This window comes from Lampetra planeri, chromosome 4, assembly GCF_965212315.1.
Source record: "Lampetra planeri chromosome 4, kcLamPlan1.2.h2, whole genome shotgun sequence".
Classification (NCBI taxonomy): Eukaryota; Metazoa; Chordata; class Hyperoartia; order Petromyzontiformes; family Petromyzontidae; genus Lampetra; species Lampetra planeri.
This window is the reverse complement of record NC_136110.1, coordinates 14,334,153-14,357,095: the sequence shown is the minus strand read 5'-3', so window position 1 is coordinate 14,357,095 and position 22,943 is coordinate 14,334,153. Positions and strand designations below refer to the sequence as shown.

The window sequence follows — 22,943 nt, the reverse complement described above, 5'->3', positions numbered from 1 at the left end:
GCCTCTTCTGGCAGTGCAACTGGTCTCATGGGGGATTTATGCTTTGGTAATTGATGGGACCAATGCAGTTGCCATCACTGTCTGTGAAAAAAACTGCTTTTACGCGAGTCTAAAATCTTGGTTAGGTCACCTTAACTCGCCCAGGAAAATGTGAAAATAAGGCAAATGATAAACGGTTCCTGTGCTTCACGATCCCCAGCAGCAGAGGACAGCCACATCCCCTGGTGTGTGCAGCACCGCACGTGTTATGCGAGGCGTGCGTGGTGTGTCACCGCCTATAAAAGACCAGAAGCGAACGCGTAATGTAATTTGTATGAGCATGTACCTCATGCCACCCTCTAAAAATCCATGTGAGCCATTCCTGCAGAGTCTGATAATTTAATCGTGGCTATTGCGATGTGGTGGCCCCTGCAGGACATTGTTTTGTGTCGCGATATAGCGCGTGCTTCATGCCGTCATGAAGATGTAATCGTGCAGGTCGCGGAGCCGCATTCCAGATTTCTTTCCGTGTTTTGCGTTCGCAAGTAACCCAAGTAATTGTCTCGGCTGTAAAATAATTAAATTAAATGTTAATAGAAGTAATTTACAATTAACATTGATTACAAATATCAATTCAAGTTTAGGATGTGACGGCTCTTGCCTTTGCTGTCAACTCTGCTAGATTCATAGCAGTTGCACAGTTGAGACCCGACCCTCAATGTCTGCTCTTAAAGTCTCATTGTGACTGTCCTTGGGCTTTGGTCACTAACGCCTGGGTTAAATTCAACTGCCGGTCTCTGTAACCTGCACTTTTCCATCCTGTACACGTGTCCCACTGTCCCACCCATTGCAACCTCCTCATGATTGCCTGTAATGCCACGTTCTATTCCAAACTTCCCAGTCATTTGCCCAAAGGTGTGTAGTTTGCCACCCAAGTTGATTATACATGCGTTTCTTGCTTGATTAACAGTGCTGTGAGTAAGCCATTTGAACCCCAATGAGTCTGCGCTTTTGTAAGGGTGTAGACTTGTATGCCTGCACAGCGTGCCGTTTGTCAGGCTTCTGTTGTTCTGCAACCTCTAGTGGGCGTTACAGCATCGCTAATCCTTACTCCACCCACAGTGCGCATGCTTGGGTGAAGGCTTTACTCTGCCAAGATGTCTCCCATTCTCTTGCCCATCGACTTGCAGAGTCATGTAGCAGCTGTGTTCTCAGAGGAGACTGGGAAATGAACTTGTGAAATGCTGAAATTGTGCTGCTCTGGTGAACTGAGGGTAATTAAAACATAAATAACACACATTGCTTCATCACTAATGTGAATACATTAATTGAATCCAAATGGTGGTCATCTGGATCAATGAGCATTTCTTTAAACAATGCAAACTGTGCATCCTGCAGGAGTGTGCAACCTCTCTAAATCATGCCACTGGTTAACCACGTATTCTGAGAAAGGGCAAAATGCACGATGTGACATTTAAACAGACACTGCTGGGTTAAATGTATCCTGAAGTAGAGTTTCAGTATATATTGAATGCCGTTTAATGTTCATTGTGTTGTGAGAGTCTTCCCTTTGCTTGTACAGTGCTCTATACTACTGATGGATGATTGGAGCGTGTGTCTGTGACTGCCTGTGCTGCTGTGTGCAGGGTGTGGTAGGCCGTGGCAAACAGTGCCGGGCCCCCATGCGCCACATTCCAGGGGATCTCGTGTGGAGCAAGGTGGCGGGTCACCCCTGGTGGCCCTGTGTGGTGACCTCTGACCCAAACGTCGGCAGCCACACTCGCGTGAAAGGTACCCCTATCTCTCTCCCCCTGCAGTGTACTCTGCAGCTCAGCCCGGCCGTGGCTCTCGGGGCATGCCTATGGCTACTCGCCTGAGGCCTTGCCTCAGTCTATGTGAACCTCAGTACATGAGTATTTTATTTTACACAATTGCTGAGCCTAGGCCCAAAGGTTCAAAATGTCAAATTGCCACCAACAACGATCACTATTGAAGTTGTCATAGGAGTGCAACGTGTTTTTTTGATTGAGCAAGGTTGTTACAAGAGCTTGGGGGAAAAAAACTGGGACGGAATTTTAAAAGTCAAGCAGTGCGAGTGAATAAGCAGAAATAGAAGTAAGGTGACCTGCAGTGTGGCTGTTGAACTCTGTATGGATTCGACAAAAGTCAGTTTTGTCGACCAAGTCTTCAACGTATGGAGGAAGTTCTCAGGAACCGTAACCATTGCAGCAGTAGCAGTATGAGAGTGATAAGGAGGTGATGGACTGCTGGTCAGAGAGTGACTAGAGTGCATCGGTGAGTAACTAGGTGAGAACCGACACCACTACAGAGATGTGGTGGCTGTGTTTGGTGGTGAACTGTGTACAGGCAGTCCTCGACATACAACACCTGACTTACGAACATCCTCACGAACCAGCTTCCATAATATATTTTTTACATCGACTTAAAAAGTGAACTCGCACTTGCAAACAGAATCGCCGGAACTATTTTGTTCAGCAGAGCGAAATGTAATGAGTCGAGTCGCGTTGTGCTGGGAGTGAGTGTGTGTGCATGAAAGTGAGCATCTTCCTGGTTTTTTCGGTAAAGTCACGTAGAAGGGAAGTAATAAAATAATAAAAATAAAACATAATAAAATGAAACAATTCTCACGACGTTTCGGCCACAACGCAAGCAGCCGTCCTCAGGTGAAGAATGAGACAATCCAAGCTAGGAGCTTACATATAAGCTGGGTTGGGGGTGGGAGAAGAGCGCCTTAACAAAAAGAATGTGCATATCAAGAGGAATTTAGCATATACATGGGAAATGCGCAGGGGGCGGGGGGGCTTCAAAGTCATACCATGCCCACGCACTATGCAGGATCAAGAGCACCAAGGGGGGGTGCAGGGATTAGCATTAACAAAGGAAAGGAATGCCAATGATATGTAGCTGCAGTTACTAAACAACACCGTAGAAAACTAAAGTATAAACTACATACAAAAAACTAAAATATAAACTGCATAGCACCATCAGTATACTTACTATACTCTACAATAAGCTGAGTTACTAACAGCAAGTAATACATTACAATTCTACGTCGTAAAAGTTATATAATATGCTTCCATCTAAACTTTATTCTCTTACATCAACCGATCATATACCGTACTATATACTGCCATAGATAAACCCAACATTAAATTATATACTGTATTGCAATAAACCACATTTCAACATAACACTATGTATTATTCTACCTACCCTAATGTGTATCAAAATGGTTTATTACGTCCTTCCAATGATTGCTAAGCCAGAATCCATCTTCTCGATTAAAATTGTCTCTGTGTTTGTATATGTGGATCGCCTCATGAACGAATCTCTCATGATAGCCAGGTGGCTTGCAGAGAACCTCTGTCTTGGAGAAGTCAATGTCATGTGAGCCCACTGAGTTGTAACAGTGATCTGCCACGGCTGAGGTGTTTGTCCTACCGTGTTTCAGGTCAGCTTTATGTTCACGGATGCGGTCCGAGACATGTCGTTTGGTTTGTCCAATGTAACTGCTACCACAGAGGCAACTTAGTTTGTAGACACCAGGGTGCTGTATGTCTGGAACCACATCTTTTACAGACGGTACCAGATCACGGATTTTTTTTTAGTTTTCTACGGTGTTTAGTAACTGCAGCTACATATCATTGGCATTCCTTTCCTTTGTTAATGCTAATCCCTGCACCCCCCCTTGGTGCTCTTGATCCTGCATAGTGCGTGGGCATGGTATGACTTTGAAGCCCCCCCGCCCCCTGCGCATTTCCCATGTATATGCTAAATTCCTCTTGATATGCACATTCTTTTTGTTAAGGCGCTCTTCTCCCACCCCCAACCCAGCTTATATGTAAGCTCCTAGCTTGGATTGTCTCATTCTTCACCTGAGGACGGCTGCTTGCGTTGTGGCCGAAACGTCGTGAGAATTGTTTCATTTTATTATGTTTTATTTTTATTATTTTATTACTTCCCTTCTACGTGACTTTACCGAAAAAAACCAGGAAGATGAATCCCTGCAGTCACGAAAGCTTTAAATCGAAAAATGAAAGTGAGCAGATGGAGATGTTTGTTGTGGCCTGTCATTCTGCGCTTTAGATGGCTTTATGGACCTTTTCCCTCTTGCTGCATGGAACCTAAGTTTGCTTGTGTTTTTTTATGTTACTCCGAATATCTACCATGTAATTTCAAAATACAACCCTGTGATCTGAGACATTGAGATACTTTCAAGAGAGTCCTGGGTGAGCACAAGAAGGGAAGTAAAAATACGGCCTGAAAATGTTTGCAAAGACAAAAGATGTCAACTAAAAAAAATAGTAAAAACAACACCACAAACAGCAACTGATTATACTCTTTGGTTCTTTCGGTAAAGTCACATAGGTATAAAATAAAATAGATAACGACGTTTCGGGCGCAACACAAGCGTCCGTCATCAGGTGGGAAAGCATGGTGTTATACCTACGTGACTTTACCGAAAGAACCAAAGAGTATGGATTCCTGCAGTCACGAAAGCTTCAAATCAAGATAGCAACTTATTATTTGAGAATAAAATTATTATTAAACCACAATAAATTAATTGGAGATTTTATTTTATCTCTGCTATACCTCAAAAAGGGGTCTTGTCTTACGCATGAAGAACTTGATCAAGCCTGCAGTGGAGCTGCGTTGGCTGTGTGCGTCTCTGCAAGTGTCATTGCGGCTGTGGCATGTGTCGCCCTCGAACTGTGCAACCAAACTCGGTGTGATCTTCAGAGTTGGAAGGAAGCCACAGAAGTAGGGGGGAGCCTCTGCTCGTGATGATAGGAGCCACTCGGAGGGCGCCACGGAGGTGCTCCTTGCCCATCTGTCCTCGGTGCGTCCTGTTGCTGCAGAATACGCCAAATCGACGGTGCGCCACTACCACATCGTGCTGCTGGGCGGCGGTGTGGTGCAGCGCACCTGGGTGGCCGACAAGAGCACCGTGCCGTTTGAGGGGCAACACCAGTTCGAGCAGCTGCAGGGTGACGCTCCGTGGGGCGGCTCTGCTGTCAATGAAGCAAGTGGCCCCAAGGTGAGCACCGCAAAGGGGCCTGGTGTTCTTCCCACAATCCCCAAAGTGGTGGTGGGTGCCACCCACAAATTAGATTGAAAACTCATTTGTTTAGTGTTTAAATTTGTTGTTCTTCCCTGCACCTCCGATTGGCACGGTTGACTACGCGTGGTGTGAAAGAAGTTCTACCTACATACACAACTACTAATGCTCGACAGCACTGCTTGCATCGTGATTGGTGGGAGAAGTGAGAAATATGCCAGGATGGTGTTGAGAAGAGACAATATCATGGTTCATTTTTTCTAACTGGCCTCGTGTTGTGCAGCATTTCTCAAGATGTGGGTCACCATCCTCAGGGGTCCAATTGTAATGAGATGGACTCGGGACTCTTTAAATGCGGGTGCATTTAGAGGGTCCAGAAACCCCAAATTGTATTTTATATTTTAGGTTGCAAATGTTTCGGTCACATTAAAGGGGTCTCTGGTTGGAAGAGTTTGAACAGCCCTGATTTAGAGGAAATATTTATTTACTTTCCTGGAGAAAATTGATAATCAGAGTTTGCTAATACAGCAGTAATTGTTACCTTGACACAGGTTTTCGCATTCAATATTATAATCCTGAATTGGCAGTAATTGTGTTAACAGGGATGGGTTAACACAATTAGTGGGAGAGGTGAGTTGCAGGTGTGTGTGCAGTTGTGATGAATGTGAAGTGTAATGTTGTCTTGGTTGTAAGTTATTCTGTAAGTTCTGAGGTGGCGGTGTTCTCCAATAACTACTTATGATCATTTATTTACGGATGTGGTTATTAGGTCTGCACGGGTGGGCGTTGTTACCTGCATTCCTGCACGGAGAGCCCAAGGGCTGCACATGTACAAAGCAATATAAGCTACAACTCTATCTGGCATGTGTGTGCAAACCTAATGCAGTCATAACATTGTGTGGGCATGCACACACGACATCCAAACGTAGATGTCTAACGGTTTGGCCTAATGCCAATTCCATAGCAGGTTATAAAACACGTCTATGAGATGGAATTGCTGGAAAATACTTAGCATAAGAGTAGATTAACTGAACCTGAAGGTAATATTTGCAGACTTTGAAAACATTGCAGTCATGGCTGTTTTGAATATGATTTAAGCTACATTTCCTTGTTTTTGTCTGTTTAGTCTTCATTATTAAGGATGTTGATAAACTAAACAAACTAAATCCATAACTGCCATTAATATGTGAGTATGTACGGGTTAGCATTCTAATATCAAGCATAGTAAAATGAGTAACATTAAATATAATTTTTACACTTTTCAGCAAAGGTCAACAGCATTGATGCATAAGCTCAGACCTGGAGTGAGGGGTCACAATAACTCTTGTACAGATGATAAAATATAAATTAAATATTAGTGTAGAGTTGTCTTGCTATAAGCAATTTACCCGATAGCATGCCATCGTAATGAAAGGGATGCCAAAAACTAGCCGATTAAATATATGTAAGCCTTTTCGGCCACGGTGATGATGTCACATGCCTAGATGTCATTATGCATGACATCTCATGACACGTCATGCGCCATTTCAGGTCATCGCATTGTGAGGCGCGGAAGGGTATGTTATTAATCGTTTACAGCCGTGATTCATTCGCTGTTGGACAAAGGTCTTCCTAAGCCTGTGCCATCTCTCATGGTTCAAACAATCCACCTAGCACCTGCACACATGATAAAATCAATGCAAATTTATGCTTTTTTGTGTATTTTAATGGAATAATTTATCTCGGAGGAAACGCAGTGAAAACCAACACAAAAAGGCGATAACACTCAAAAGTCTTTCATGACATTCTCTATGGTATTCACCAGCTTGCCTCCAGTGTTGGGTTTCTGGTGTGTGCCATCATGCCCAGCACAGGTCTTTTATTTGCATACTGTCTAGGACAGGGGTCGGCAACCTACGGCTCCGGAGCCGCATGCGGCTCTTTACGGGCTGCTTCTTGACGATATGTACGTATGTACAGTATGTACTCAGATGCATTGCGGCTCGTGAAATACTGAATTTTGTACCGAATTGGAAAGAAATGGCTCTTCTTGTTATTTTGGTTGCCGACCCCTGGTCTAGGATGACCACCAAGAGCAGATACAGAATCAAGAATCAGGATATGTATACTGGCGGAATACGATGGCCTATAAACGTCTTTTTCACAGATGTCCAGTAGGGGCAGATCAGAACGTTGCAACAACAGACAATACAAAAACAAAAGGAGTGCAAAATATAGAGAAGGTAGAACAAAAACTTTATATATACAAATCAAACTAAGCAATTGTTTTATCTTACCAGGTAAAGTCCACTGAGCTAGTAGTTTCTTTTTCAGAAGCGACCTGGCCACAAATGGTAGCTCAACGAAAGTAGCTAATCATACAAACATTGCACAGAACACCATAGTGAGTATATTAATGGCCAAGGTAATATTACGTGACCAATACTGATTTTTACCAGTATTGCATGCCGATGGTCAGATTGACGTGCAAGGAATGCACTTACTTTGATTGTGGTGTTTGTTGGGGGTCCTGAGCCATGTGTCTATGTGCAAACGTGATGCAGTCATAACAGATGCCACTTTAACGTATGCCCCGCTGGTGCTATTCATGACTGCCAAGCCCCACGTGATGCTCCCTTGCCTCTCCGCAGCTCTCGAAGCACTTCTCGGCCAAGGTGCGTGCGCAGTGGGAGGAGGGGATGGCGGAGGTGGCGAAGGCCCAACCACTGTCATGCGATGAGCGGCACGATGCCTACAGCCGCCCAACGTGTGATGGTGCCGGGGCCTCGGGCTCCCCACGTGCCACTGCGCCCACTAGCAGCCCAGCTCCGCCCGCCAACTGCGGCAAGCCGGACCTCCAGGCACGCGCAAATACCGAGCAAAAGGGAGGGCAGAGTGGCCACGCAGCAGAGAGAAATGGCCGGCAGTCGCCGCGCTCAAGCGACTCGCCCGGGTCCGGCACTGGACCAACGTTACCAAACTTCTTCAGCAGCCACATGTTCCCCTCGTCCATCTCCAACATTCAGCAGCTGGTCAACAGTCAGCAGCTTTTCCCGAACACCGCCAACAACCACTCGGAGTCAGGGAGCAAACGTGGAGGAGCATCGCGACCCCGCATCAGGAAGCGCCAGGGAGCCAGTGATGCCTCACGCCCCACTGCCTCTCTCCGTCAGCAGCAGCAACAGCTCCAAATAGATGCAGCCAAAGTGCCGCCACCTGCTGCTGTGGACACCATCATAGCCCAAGGCAGCAAGCAGTTGGTTGTACAGCCGACTACTGGTCGCCAAAGGTCACGTCCTTCTGCAGGGACGGCCAGCAAAAGCACCTCGACATCTAGAAATCGTCAGTCGGCTGCGGGTAGTTCCTGTAAGCAGCCCGGTACCAGTAGTGCCCCTGTAAGCTCTGGCTGTACAGGTACAGAAGCTGCCACTGAGGGCATTGTGTCGAGCGCAGCCGGCGGAGCAGCCATGAGTAACGGCAAGAAGAGACAGAGGCGCGTGAGAGCCCCCGCTTCGGTTAAGAGCGCTGCTGGCGCTTCTGTGCCCAAAAGGGCGCTTCGCAAGAGGGACAGAAAGACGAGCGCAGGGCGGGTGGCTGCACATCCTGAGGGCTCCAAGCAGGGAGATGGGGCGCAGGCAGCCGCACGCATGGACGCCACCGGAGCCTCCGCTGCGTGCGTGGTCACGGGGGAGGCTTCATCAGCTGCTCCTGCCCCTGACCCGGCCGTGAGCAAGAAGAAGAAAAGCAACCCTCCCCCCCAGGGCAGCAAGCGGAGTGAGATGGCCCTGGCGCGCTACAACTACTTCTGCCAGAAGCACCGACCACAGGTGAGAGCACAGACGGAACCGCACCCGGCGCTTGAATCGGGCAAGGCACAGGTCACGGGGGTCGCAGGATCACGGGGGTTGGTGTACTGTGTCACATGGTGAGCCTTGTCTTCCATGGTCAGGGCTTTTCACACGGGAAGTGTGGACAGCTGTAGGTCGCTTCACCATGCCCGCACTCCTTGATTAATTCCCATTGTAGGACCTCATTAAATGTTGGCAATGCCATGTATTTTCTTACCACGAAGCGGACGTGAAGGCTTTGTAAGGAATTGTTTAATGTGCACATTTTCTGCATATCAACAACGTGTTGACTTGCATATTATCACGCATTGTGGAAAGTGGGGTCCTGTATAAAAACAAACTGAGCAATCTTGGTGTGCCAAAAACACATTATATATTTGCTTGGCTGTCTCTTTTCTATAACCTGACTGGTGTGGATATTACATTGTGTAGGTTGATTGCTTTTCTCTTTTTTTCTTTTTCCTCAATGTTTTTTTCTCACAACGAAATAAGTTTCCTTGATTTCAGCTGTTATTCAATAAGGGAGCATCGAGCAAAGGTCACGTGATCCCGAGGGCACTTCTGTTGCTGGAGACATGAACATTTCCGTGTCATCTTCTCCACAGAGCAGAGGCTACGTGTGTGCAGGGGACTACGTTGTAACTCATTAAGATCATCAGTGCAGGTGCTACTTACTCTAAAAAGACTGCTTTTTATAGGCACAATGTGTTTGTGTTGTCCTAACTTTCTCTATTTAATCATATTCAGAATTGTATCAATTATGGTATTTGAAAACTAATATGGGTCATAATCGTAAATGAGACGTGGTCAGTGTTATTGGTCAGTTGTATGGCAATGGGATGAGGTAGGAGGCAGACCTGTGCCACTCAGATTCTTGTTTGGCTGAGAACGCTGGCTCTGCACCACAGATTCTGTTTAAGGAGAAACTTAAACATTCTTCTTTAAACTCTGGTGTGGCCCATCTGCTTTTGACAGAGGCAATGCGCCCCATTCCCCGCATTTTTATACGATTACAAAGCAATTGAGATATCATTGCCAGGTTAAGTTGAATGAAATCACTGATGGATGATGATGCTGCTTTTGTTTTGTATTTCAGAGTTAATTTTCCACTTAGACTTAAGAGCAGTATTCCACTGCGACATTGATAATTTCTAATTTTATTCTAATTTGTGTGTGAATGCTTGAGCTTCAGATGCACAAATGTTTAAGTGGATATCCCAGCATGACCAGTCTTCTCCTTCATATGGCTAATAAAGTTGAGCAACAACATATTTTCCATTAAGGTGATTGAGACAGATAATTGTGGAAGGAATTGCAGAGTGTTACTTTGATGCCCCCTTGATATTTGTGAGCTGGGCATTGAGTCCTTATGTGTTCCATGGTCTGTTTTCGGTGGCTACAGTTGTACACAGGAGAGGTTTTAACTTTCTATTTGTGCATCAAGTAACCGCATTTGCCCTGGTTTGTGCGGTGGATGCGGTTTAGGATTATTGGCCCATAATCATTAGAGAAGATCGAAGAAGGATCTTTTGCGTAAGGTGTATGTGTGTGACTTGTGAACTCCGTTTGGCTTTCCAAACATTGGGGTTGAAGTTTGATTGTTGAAAGTTAAGCACGTGGGTCCAAAATGGTTTGCGCGAAACCAGTTACATGCATGACCAGTTACTTTCTCAGGAAGAGAAGGCATTGAGGTATCACTGGTGACAGCGGCAAGGTGGTCTGGAGAGATTATTTCAGCTGTGCTGAGGAACTACGAACAGAAGTAAAATCCACCAACTGTGATCATCTTTCATTTCCTCTCGGACATGAATCTTACATGATTTGTGTAACACCGCACACAAGTGCGAGCGTGCAGCTTGTCAAAGGATGGTGGAGACGCGATAACTAAATGCCCTATCAGTTGTGTTAATTTTGTGTGGCAGCATTAACGACGGTGTAGACACAGCGATGGTCACTCTGTCGTGCGTGCCGTGGGCGTAGATTATGCGCGACCACGCGGACGCGAGTGAAGAGGAAGTGGAGCTGATCCTGCGTGCGCAGTGGGACACGCTGAGCGAGCGCCAGAAGTACCGCTACCGGCCGCCCACAAAGCCCACCACCATTGGGGACGAAGGTACCCCCCCTCCACTCATGCCCCATCCAGCCCCAACAGCAGAACAGCAGGGGGCCTTTGTGTCCAGTGCTACTCGCAATGCCCCGATGCAGTTGGAAGTGAGAGAGCAGCTTCATTTCACTCCCAGAACCAATGCACAGCAGGTCCTACCTTGATGACAGACTTAATTTCCTCTCATTGATGGCTGATTTAACCAGAAGCTGAAATCCTTTACCTCCAGTGATTTGTGGGATCCTGGGGTTCATGTCGCTGGGAGCATTGGAATTGGCGTCTCGAATGCCGAGCGGCGGCTCCATGGCTTGGGCTTGACGGCTTGCGTTCTGCAGCTGGCGTGCTCATCTCTACGATGACCTCCCCGCTGTGATGGAGGCTTTGTTGACCAGTTTCAATCCCGAGTTTAAACCTTACCTGCGATTAAATGATGAGAGGTGCCCCTGTGTAAATAAAGACATTTAAAGATCGTAATTTATGCCCAATGTTCCATTGCATCAGAATACTCTTTGTAATGAGGGTCTTGCACTGGATTGTTTGGTGAGTTCCCTTGTAATGTTTATTTAGCACTTGTAATAGAGTGGGAGTACCAATAGGAAATGCACCAAAATGAGGGATGACGCTCTCGTGATCACCGATGGCAGGTCACGTGTCAAAGGCCACCATGCACCTCGTGGCCAGATTTTCAGCCCAGTGGGTTGAAAGGTCCGATGGTGATCTGTGTTCCACTAGCTCTTTTTTCAAAATGCCGCTTTACAGGTGAGCATCTGTAATCCATGTGCTTTCCAGGTTTCCCTTGTAAAACTGTTAATTCATCTCTGTGCTTTTCTTAGCAAATTACATGAGGTTGAATTGAGTTGTGCCCCATGTATTGAGGGCATCCCTTGCAGTGCCACATGATCCCAGTGCAGGTCTACCCCTTCCTAATACCCCTTACAAAAGGAACCTTTGTGTCCGTGTCTTTTTGACCGTCGGTGTCGCCACCCATTGGAGAATGTTTGCATTGACAACCTTAGCAATTTCCCGCAGGGCTCGTTTAGAACATTTACCTTGTGCCACAGACTCGGGCGACAGTGCGAAGCGTCAAAGGCGACCCACCAAGAAGTTACTTGAGTCGACTGGAGATTTTGCTGAGGAGTCTCCCAGGAAGAAGTCTAAGAAGGACCTCAAGGTGCAGTGGAGTCGGCTGATTAAACTCGTGCCGAGAAACCCATTGGCTGGCCGTGGTGCCACCCTGTGCTGCTGTTTCCCGTGACCACACGCTGACACCAGCCTCATGGAAACATCCGCAACCGTCGGCAGCTCTATACCGCTTTACTGCCTGTTTATCGTTGGCAGTTGAATTTTGATCTGACCAAATATGAGCCGTTAAAAACCCTCCACCACATCACACAGCCAAACACATTTTCAGGGTTCAAAAATAATGATATAACTCCCCTGTGCGCAGGTTTTTTGTTATAATGAAGACACCAAAAGCTTGATTGTTGCTGGGGTTATGTTCTTAAAAATAGCCGCAATCAGCAGATCCACAAACTCAATCACGTGGAAAACATCGGGTTTGGTTCACGGTTCGTAATATAACATCCTCTCCTTTTGTTTTATGTTCCCTTACATATACCCAAACCTGAAACAGGAAGTATATTTAATGTAAAATATTATTAATATTTCCTATAGTGTTAATTATAACTTGTACAGTAAATGTATAGAATAAAAAAACAAATACTCACACTACATGTGAAAGTAAACTTGAAAATGAAGGCAAGGTTAATGACAGTGCAGTAAATATGCAGTTTGAAAAAGAACAAACTAAAAATACTTTTACTTACTATGAATGATGATGATGGTGATGGCCTGTGTATTCTTCCGTGGCAGCATCATCGCGAGTAGTTTGGGTAGAGTGCAGTACTCATTTACGATGCATGCGGGAATCTCGCCATTAACCGCAAATTGTCGAGCCACAAGGGCGCGATCCGCGAACTGTACCTCAATAAATTTGGTGCAAATGGTCAAATCCACAATGGGCGAAGTTTTAGTGTACATACATCCATCCATGCTGCGGAACCGATGAATCATGGCTGATGATGGTGACGGATCTCCGCATCTTAATTTACATCAAATAATTGCACAACTGCAGTAATTTGAATTAATGAAATTGTGCAACATTCATGACAATTTGTAAAGATTGCACAACATTACAGTTATTGCAGTGACATTTTAAGTGACTTGTGTTCATTTCCACTAGTAACAACGCACTGTGCATTTTAATATAGCAATGATAATTCATCATTATTATAGTACTCTGCAACTTTTCTCTGCATTTCAATAGAAGAGTACATGTCTAATGTGAAGCAAAATGAGCTTTAAATGCACACGAGCGACTGTTGCTGTATGTGTGCGTGTCAGGACGTGTACCACCCCTCATCACACATTGACAAGAACAGGTCGGCCGGCACGGAAGACATCACGTCCCCCGAGAGCTACTCCACGCCGGCACCGCCAACCGGGCCCTCAGGTGACTACAGCACGGGGAGGAGCGGCCAGCACGACAAACCTCACCCCACCAACCCCCTAGCCAGCCAGCCAGCCAGCCGCACCTGGCCCCTTAGCCCAGCTAACACCACCCACCCAGCTTGCCTGGCTGCCCAGTGAACCACTGTGCCGCTCGCCCACTCTGATCCAAATTCACGGCTGAACTTTGATACTACGCAATAAAGGTGGGATGTGTTCTCATCTGTAGCCTGCCAATAACCCCCCCCCCCCCTTTCATGCTGGACAATATCCCTCTATCTCACAAGGCTAAATATTACATCTGGCACTCTGCAGTGAAGAAGGGCATTGGCCATTTATTTTCACTCTTCTGAACCATCTGTTTTCCACATGTCCATGTGAGCCTCCTTTGTGCTTGGGTTTTCTCACTGTTTTCACCCGAAACTTTCTTCTGGAATTGAGAAGCAGGTTTGTAATTCCACTGGGATCACAGCAGAATCCAGCCCATGGGATGATCCCCAACTGCCGCCTCGTACACAGGCAGCACATGGCGCTCTTCCATTCTTCGGGACAGTTCAGTGCATTGTCATTGCCTGATCCAAGATTGGCATTGGAGACCAAAACATGAAATCACAAAGCTTCATGCAACAATATGGCCCCATGTCCCGATTAGCGTGGTTGGCTATGTATGGTGTGAAAGAAATTCAACATGCATACGTACGTCCCCCGGCAGAGTGGGGTGAAGTTATTTTGTCATTGCTGAATTTGGCGCTGGGAGCAGGGCCTAGCCGGTTCTGCCGGCCAGGCTGAGGCCACAAGGCTCGATCTGCTGGAGAGCTGCTCCACACTCGTGCGCCATGCTATCCCGTCGCACTGCCCTCCTCGACCCAACGTCCATTGAAATGCAGACTCTCCTCTTGTGATAACCCTCTAGAATGTTGCACGCGTTGCTGTGTATAATGTATGCAGTGTGTAATGTGCAGTGTCACGTGCTTTGTGTACTTGTCCTTTTCGTTGTGTTGTGAGTCACTGAGCTCTCTCAAGGGAACCACATGTGCTTGTGTCTTGTGTATGTGTGTGCAGTGTTGAGTTTGTGTCTCCATGTGTGCTGTGTTGATGCTTGGACCCTCTGTGTCCCCTCAGAGGTGAGCCAGCTGGCTGATGCGTGCAAGCCTCTGAAGAAACGTAACCGCGCGTCGGCGCCCGAGGCCTCATCATGCCCTGTGCCGCTGAAAGAGAAGGCGGCGTCTGGTGATACTGGCTCTGCTCAGGAGTCAGAGGTGAAGTTTAGAGCACACAGAAACGTGTGTGTGTGTGTCGCTCGGAACACCTAAATTGGACTCTCGCACGCACAACCAAACTCACGCACGTTCTTAAACACGCAAACTCATACAGGTACACACGCCCACATGTACATACGTACACAAGCTCACGCAGGACCAGTTCAGATAGTTGTCACTGATGTTGGCCATAAGTGGAAATTAAATTTTGGTCACTGGGTCCCTAGCGAAGTGCAGTAAATACTACACTAACGCTCGTGGACACACATACCCACACTCGCACACATGCACACAGGTGGGTACGTACACGTGTGAGTGTTTAACTACAATGGTCGTGGTTGGTCAGGTGTCAGAGGAGGGCCAGGTGGAGGGACCTGCGGAGGACGAGGAGAGCGCCGATCTGTCCCTGGCCACGGTGTCTTCTCACAAGCGCTCTGAGCGCGGGGCCGGGGGCTCCACCAAGAAGGAGAGCGTGTGCCAGGTGAGCCGGCCGGGTCAGGAGCCAAGTGACAGGGGGCTCGGACTTCAGCATGATGCTCTCAGTGCTTGGGTAGGGTGGGTCTCTCAGTATTTAGTGGATGTCTGGGCTGCCTGCATCATCACGGCGGGTTATACAGGTAGTGCTTGATCTGTGATGGAGGCTGCTATTGGGCCACTTACTGGTGATATTTTATATTTGTGTGACTTCCCCACAGCAGTGGTTCCCAACGTATCTGAACCGCGGACTGTCACTAGCAACCTTCGTCATTTTTAGTGGACCACTGTGATCCAATAATATTTGATAAAGTTAACAATTCTAAATGGTTGTATCTCCAATGGTTCCATGGCCACTTCCCATTTCCTTGCGGAGCACGGATTGGGAACCAATGCTCTAGAGGTTACATTTCTCATGACTTAGATGTCCGGGGCTGTTACGGTACCATTCAGTTATACTGAGGCCATTCACCCTCGGTCAGAAGACTGGTCGCTCAAAACCGGCACAGTTCCTGAAATTTTTAAGATGGCTGCAGTCGCCTCACTTTAAAAAGAGCTGGGTCTTGATCCTGAGCTACCAAAAATGTTTCACTCTATCTAACCTTTCGTATTTGTCTGAATTTCTGGAACGAGCTGTGGTCATTCGTTTACATCAGGACCTGGCTTCAAATGATCTAATTGACCGCTTTCAATCGGGGTTCAGAGCATAGCACCGAGACTGCTCAGGTAAGGGAGATCAATGATAATCTTTTGTTAGCATGAAAAGGCTTTTTCAGTCTCCTCATTCTGCTAGATCTAAGCTAGGCATTTGACTGCATTGATCACAGGGTTCTCCTTGAGTGACTGGAAGTTTCAATGGGGATCTCTGCCATAGCTTTGTTCTGGTTCCACTCTTACTTAAAGAAACGTAGGTACTTTGTCACGAAGGATGGCTGCAAGTCACCAATTAGACCGGTTCTCTGTGGTGTTCTGCAGGGATCTGTGTTTGGCCCATCACTTTTTAGCATCTACATGGCACCATTGGGTATATATATAAAAGGGAAATTTGTAAATATGTGTGTCTGTTCGAAATGTTGAGCATACTTCCCAACATGCAACAAACTTGAAATGTGGTTTGTGGGCAGCTTCCAGACTGTACACAATGCAAAAAGTATAAAAATAGACTTTTGTATTTTGGGGAGGGGAGGGCACAATAATTGGTATATATTTTAAATGCAGAACCTTGTCAGTTCACTGGTGGATGAAGAATTCCCACACTGTCAGTCGTGTGGGTCTCTTAACCATACTTTACCCCCCCCCCCCCCTCGTCATTGAGGGTTGGTGAAGTACCAGTTCAGATATCACTCTAGACATGGATGGGAATCATACAGGCTCGTAGCAAGGTGCACTAACCCACCGTGCCATCATTTGTCTCCAAATATATCACAGTATTCTGTATCTGTACCAGCGGCATATCCACCGTGCGTCGTTCAGAATTCCCCTCTGCTGCTGCAAATGTTCTCTCATGTCATCGTGTCTCCAGATCTGTGAGAAGACGGGGGAGCTGATACTCTGCGAGGGCCAATGCTGCAGTGCCTTCCACCTATCCTGCATGGAACTTGACACAATGCCCTCCGGCAAGTTCATGTGCAGCGAATGCAAGTCAGGTGAGGCCTTCTCTTCCCTGTGGCCATCACTCCTAGCTCTTCTCCATGAGTTACCTCTCCCTGCTTTAGACTTATGTTTCTGATTATACTTTATCGAGGGACCGGTTATAAACTAAAAACTATTAATTATTTCTATTTTACCAGGTAAGGCCCGCTGAACTATGTAACTCTTTGAGAAGTGACCTGGCCACAAAGATAGCCCAACGAGAAGTGGCTTGTCATGTGGAAATGTTTCGCAGCAGCCAAATACTCCACACGCATGTTTCTAAATGTGGAAGGAAAAACCGGAGGACCCGGAGAAAATCTATGCGGCCACGGGGCGAACACGCAAACTCCATATATCCATGCATCAGAGTTGGGATCGAACTCACGACCTCCTGTATACCAGGCGAGGTAGTTAGCATCTCGCTACCGCGGTTATGGTAACCACCATACCTGAAATGATCCCTAAACTGGTCCCTGTAAATAAAGCTGCCATGCTCTCTACTCTGGTTGTGGGGGTTGCCGTCCTCCAGTCCCGCGGCCACTGCTCTCTCTCCCGCACAGCCTCTGTTCCCTCATGTTGCTCCTCCAGCATTTCCTTATAAGAACTCGTCTGCTGCCTTGCTCATCTCCCCTATGTACCGGCAGTTCGACCTCTTCTGTAGTCTCTTGTTTGTTTGTCCACTTCTTCGGTGTGCTCGTTTGCACGTTAAATTCTATCCTGTTCCGCTGAATCTTGTGTCCCAGCACTGACATTCATCCCATAGAGCAGCTGCTCGTAGCCAAATATTGACTTCTGTGTTACTGATGTCACGCATGGATACACGTAGGGCAAGTTTGGGAGGTAAAGCTCGTGGCTCACCTTGATTTTTGGGACTCGATCCTCCGCAGGTGATTGGTCTTCAAATTTTCACCGGGATGCACGTATGCTGCAACATACCACAGTGGTGATGACATTCGTCGGCTTTGAACTGAAATGGATTTCTTATTTTTTTCTATACTGCATGTTTTTAAACATTATGTATAGACTTGTGCTCGCACAAAAAGCCATACCTCCTTTTTATATTTGCCTCTCAACAAAAACAATCTTAAGTATTTTCACACATCCCATCAACCACGTAGCCTTTTGGGAGTGCATGTTTGCAGCAGCGTTGGTATAACACAACCAGATTCTGGGTGCTTTCGACATGGTGTCTCATCAGCAGAGCCAGGCTTGCTTAAACCAATGCTAGATATGTCCTAGATGGACACAAAACTATATAATGAATGTAAAGCACAAAATAATAATTCGGCATCATTTTGGAGAATTTAAGTTACAAATACACTTTTTTTTTTACACAATGTGTTCCTGTGCTCGCAATGTATTGGAGTCGGGCGGTATCGGTGAGCGGCGTGCCCTGCGCATGTTGCACGGCGGCGGTGCAGGTGTGCACACGTGCTTCGACTGCAAGGAGCCGGGCGCCGACTTGAAGCGCTGCCTCGCGCCGCTCTGCGGGAAGTTCTACCACGTGGAGTGCGTGCGGCGCCTGAGCGGGACTGTGCTGGAGGGCAAGGGCTTCCGCTGCTCGCTGCACGTGTGCCTGGCCTGTCACATTTCACAGCCCGACAACCCGCGCGCATTCAGGGGTGCGCGCCTTCCCACACTGCGCCATCGCTCACTAAACAAAGACACGGGTCCCCTGTGCAGCCTTAACATGCTGCTGGGGCAAGAGCTGTTAGTGAGCACTTAATAAAGATCTGAATGGCACAAGAGGTAGTGGGTGGCCAGCACCACGCCTGTCCGCCTTTGTGTTTCCAGTGCTGATGTTCATACGGAACCAGGTACTAATAATTTAAGGGTTATTCAACCTAGACGAGGCCCAGGACCAGGTCAAATATTTGTCACGGATTTTGGCCGTGATTAGAAAATGTACTCAGATCACCGGTGTCGTAGCGCAATGTGCTAGCCGCTCTCTACGCAATACCAGCACATATGCAAACACCATCCCATCTCACACACCCACACACTGCCCCCTCACACCATACCATCACACAATGCACATACACATTGTACACACACACACCACACCATTACACACCGCATGCTATGGTATAGCATAAACATGTCCATCACAACAGATGTAAAATTTAAACCACGTTGCAAACTTACATCCAGTTGTGCATTCTTATTCATGGTTCCCAAGAGTCAAAACCATTTTATAATACTCTTTCTCAAACGTAGGCCCAATACTGCAACGACAATGTGTTGTGAACGTGTGTGTGTACATTGCGCGCTTTCAGATGCACTTCTACGGCCTTCTGGAATGTTCTTCCGATATTTGGAAGCCACTGAAGTGATGCACTTTTAAATTATATAGATTTAAAACTAATTTCTTTAGAACAGATTTGTGTTTAGTTTGTTGTCTTACCCCACACCTCCGATTAACACGGTTGGCTATATACGATGCGAAAGAAGTTAAACATACACACGTGTGTGTGTAACCTGCAACGAATGTTTGTGCGCGTGTGCGTGTTGCTTATGCTCCTTGCGCAGGTGGCCGCCTCATGCGCTGCGTACGGTGCCCCGTAGCGTACCACACTGGGGACAACTGCATCGCAGCAGGCAGCACCATCCTGGCCTCCAACAGCATCGTGTGCCCAAAACACTTTGCGGCCCAGAAGGGCTGCAACCACCACTCGCATGTTAACGTTAGCTGGTGCTTCGTCTGCTCAAGAGGTGGGGAACTTGGCGGTTTTGTAGTCTGCTCAATGTCAAAGTGTCCTGTTGCTCGTCAAACGGGCAATGAGACGATGATCATGAAGATGCTGTTCTCCTTTCGGCATTCTTTGGTCTGACACTGGTGAGACAAGGCCACAAGGGAGGCTGTCTGGTGTAGGCCAATCGATTTCTAAAGACATTACATATAATTATCAAAGCATGTTTGTTTGCATATTTTACCACTAGCATGTGTGGTAATGCAGACTTTTGTTGCCTTGTGATGGGTGTCTATTTGGCGTTTAGACATCTTAACACCTTTTATTCTTACCGGGAAGGGTAAAGCCGACTATTTTCATCAACTTGATATGAGCATAAAGGGTCCTATGGATAGGCAATCTTAATCATTACCACCCTGGAGTCAGAGATGGCAACTCCACATCCCTGTTGGAGATTATTCCATTCATTGAGCACTGATGTCTTCTCAAAAATTGGTACTTATATATCTGAGGGACCCGAGAGCGATGAGCGGACTTGACTTCCTTGTGCAGCTTGTCAAGTCCTCTAGCTGCTGCGCCACCCAGCCAGATTCAGTCTGGGCAACTCATCTTGGAGCCAGAGTGTTTGCTTTTCTGTCAATGGCAGGGTAGCATCCCTAATTGTTATTATAAAACTCTGCGATTTAATTAAAGTTGGATTTATTTTTCTAATTTTAAACACTGAATTTCCAAAAAGAACGAGGAGAAATTACGAGGCTTATTCAAGTCGAGTGCATTCATATAATCAGAATCACTCCCCGTTTCCTAATACGGAATTGTTTATCTTTACGTTTGCTTTTGGATTAAATCACTGCAAGCTAATTAATTTATGCATTCACAGCAAAACCCCGGCAGCGGCACTATTAGAAGTGAACCCCGCTCCGGCTCGCCAAAAAGTCTGGCTGGCTGCAAATGCAACGAGAATATGATACAATAACATTTTCCCAAAGACTATTAAATACGTGTATAATACAAAAAAAAATTACTGCTGTAAACGCCATGTTTGCCGCACTGCCTCACTATTGAGAGTCGATGCCCTCCGAGCAGCAGAACAAAGGACACACAAACGGAGGAAAATAACGCAAGGAGGACAAAACCAGAGTGAATGAGACTAAAAGAGAGGAGATGAAGCGAGAGACGGGGCGGTCGAGCGAGATAACCCCGCGGGAAGCCACTCGCCATGACGTGACGTGATGCACAGTGCACGTCGTGGGCTTCAGTCGGCGCAGGAGGCGCTGCCGAATTATTGTATTGTTTATCCGGCATCGGGCAGGCTAAATGTGGAAAACAGCTCGCTGGGGTACTTCTGAACTTAAGTAATAATAAGGACATGTACATTTTTAGCCTTCCTGTATATTTTCCAAATAACTTGGCATAATGATGCTTTTCAAATAATAAAAAAACTGTCTTGGAAGCACGGTAACAGTGGGCAGTCAACACGTTGTCTTGCGGCCGATTTACACATGTAGCCAGGGAGTGATGGGCAATTGAATGCCGCGGGAGTGGATTCTTGATTTACTCGTCATATTTCAAAATTAAATGGAGGAATCTATTTTGTATGATCGTGTGGGCCCATTTTGATGCATGGTGTGAGACAGAACGAGATTAGAAAATGACACGTGCAAGTTCCACTTTTAAAATGAACAATGAAACTGATGTTTATTGATGAAAATGCTCAACGTATGTGTTTTATTCTACATTTGAAGTTTTCGTGACTGCAAGGATCCATACTCTGGTTCTTTCGGTAAAGTCACGTACTTGAAAAAATAAAAAAATAAAAATGTAATCACGACGTTTCGATTGCAACACAAGCAATCATCATCAGGTGTGACAACCACAGCAAGAACATTTTTACTGAGTGGGAGAGATGCCCTCTCTGACTTCTATAAACTCCTTAACTCCGGTATCTCTCCCACTTCAGTAAAAAAATTCCTGCTGTGGTTGTCACACATGATGATGATTGCTTGTGTTGCAATCGAAACGTTGTGATTTAAAAAAAATATTTCACCTACCTGACTTTACCAAAATAACCAAAGAGTATGTGTTTTAGCTGCTGTAAACGGAGGTTCTGATAAAGGTTTGACAGGCCTTGATTGAGAAGGTAGTGTCAGCACGAACCCTGGGAGTGATTGTTGGTGATGAGGCCGGGTGCATAGGATGTACCGTGTCTGATGCTCCCGTGCGCTGCCGCAGGAGGGAAGCTGCTGTGCTGTGAGGCGTGTCCTGCCGCCTTCCACCCCGAGTGCCTCTGCATGGACATGCCGGAGGGCAGCTGGTACTGCAACGACTGCAAGGCCGGGCGACGGCCTCACTACCGCGATGTCGTCTGGGTCAAAGTGGGCAGCTACAGGTCTGTGAGCGTGTGATGAGATGTGTGGTTTAGTGCCACGTGTTCAGCGTGAGGGTCTCTGGTGGCGAGATGTTAACGACCTCGCCTGGTATACAGGAGGTCACGGGTTCAATTCCGACACCTGTCTATTTGGAATTTGTGTGTTTTCCCCGTGGTCACGTGGATTTTTCACCCGGAACGCTGTTTTTTTCCTCCATAATTTAGAAACATGCGTGTAGAGTATTTAGCTGCTATAAATGTCCACATTATAAGCCACTTTGTTGAGCTATCATTTGTGGCAAGGTTGCTTCTGAAATAGAGCTATATAGCTCAGTGGGCTTTATCCGGTAAAATAAGTTTATAGTTTTAAATAATTTTTGTTTTTGTGGATGTATTCAGGGGACTTTTTGTGACATGTGAAGAGGTGTGTGTGTGTGTGGTATTGTGGAGGTTTATGTAAATTGGAGATGAGAATGGTGTTGTTAGCTGGAAGAGAGACACCAGGCCTGCTCACACGAGGGCTAAAAAGTGATGTGTGGTTGTGGTCACATTCCTGTGTCACTTTCCTGTCTCCACATGTACAACCACAACATGAGAATGAGGCTCAAGAATATGCTGTGAAGCAATGTCAAGATCCTTTAAACTGCTTTACGAGTGCATGCGTGTGCCCTGTGGTGCCCTGGCTCTGTGCGTGGCCTCGCTGCCCTCGGCATGCGGACTGTGGGAGGGGATGGCCGGCTCGTGCTCTTTCTTAGTCGCCGATTGTGAGAGGCATTTTTGAGGTTGCCAGGGACAGAGGCTTCGATTATTCAGATTTTAGATTCTACTCTCGTCCCAATTATGTTGTTTATAAACTCTACCATAGAGGCCAGTAAGTGTGCTATAAGCCGTGTTGTTGTGTGCTATAATATACATTACCTTACACCACATATAATTGCATATCTCTTCAGGTGCTGTGCTCGTTGTGCTCTTGAGGCTTTTGTGCATTGCTTATTGTGTGTTATGTGTATTGTGTGTTATGC

The 22,943-nt window shown here is 46.5% G+C and overlaps 1 protein-coding gene across 4 annotated transcripts in view; it reads left to right on the top strand.

The window, feature by feature from the left end:
• LOC144717728 (uncharacterized) overlaps nt 1-22,943 on the top strand; it is a 36,303-nt gene that overhangs the window by 4,810 nt on the left and 8,550 nt on the right. For 3 of the 4 annotated variants that reach the window (XM_078593324.1, XM_078593320.1, XM_078593322.1), the window contains exons 3-14: nt 1,626-1,770; nt 4,860-5,038; nt 7,690-8,865; nt 10,867-10,999; nt 12,052-12,161; nt 13,394-13,502; nt 14,621-14,757; nt 15,104-15,238; nt 16,754-16,877; nt 18,285-18,485; nt 19,393-19,575; nt 21,786-21,942. In XM_078593324.1, the coding sequence (XP_078449450.1) occupies nt 1,626-1,770; nt 4,860-5,038; nt 7,690-8,865; nt 10,867-10,999; nt 12,052-12,161; nt 13,394-13,502; nt 14,621-14,757; nt 15,104-15,238; nt 16,754-16,877; nt 18,285-18,485; nt 19,393-19,575; nt 21,786-21,942 (2,789 nt within the window). The remainder of the gene's footprint in view (nt 1-1,625; nt 1,771-4,859; nt 5,039-7,689; nt 8,866-10,866; nt 11,000-12,051; nt 12,162-13,393; nt 13,503-14,620; nt 14,758-15,103; nt 15,239-16,753; nt 16,878-18,284; nt 18,486-19,392; nt 19,576-21,785; nt 21,943-22,943) is intronic. The other variant, XM_078593323.1, reaches the window with a different exon arrangement.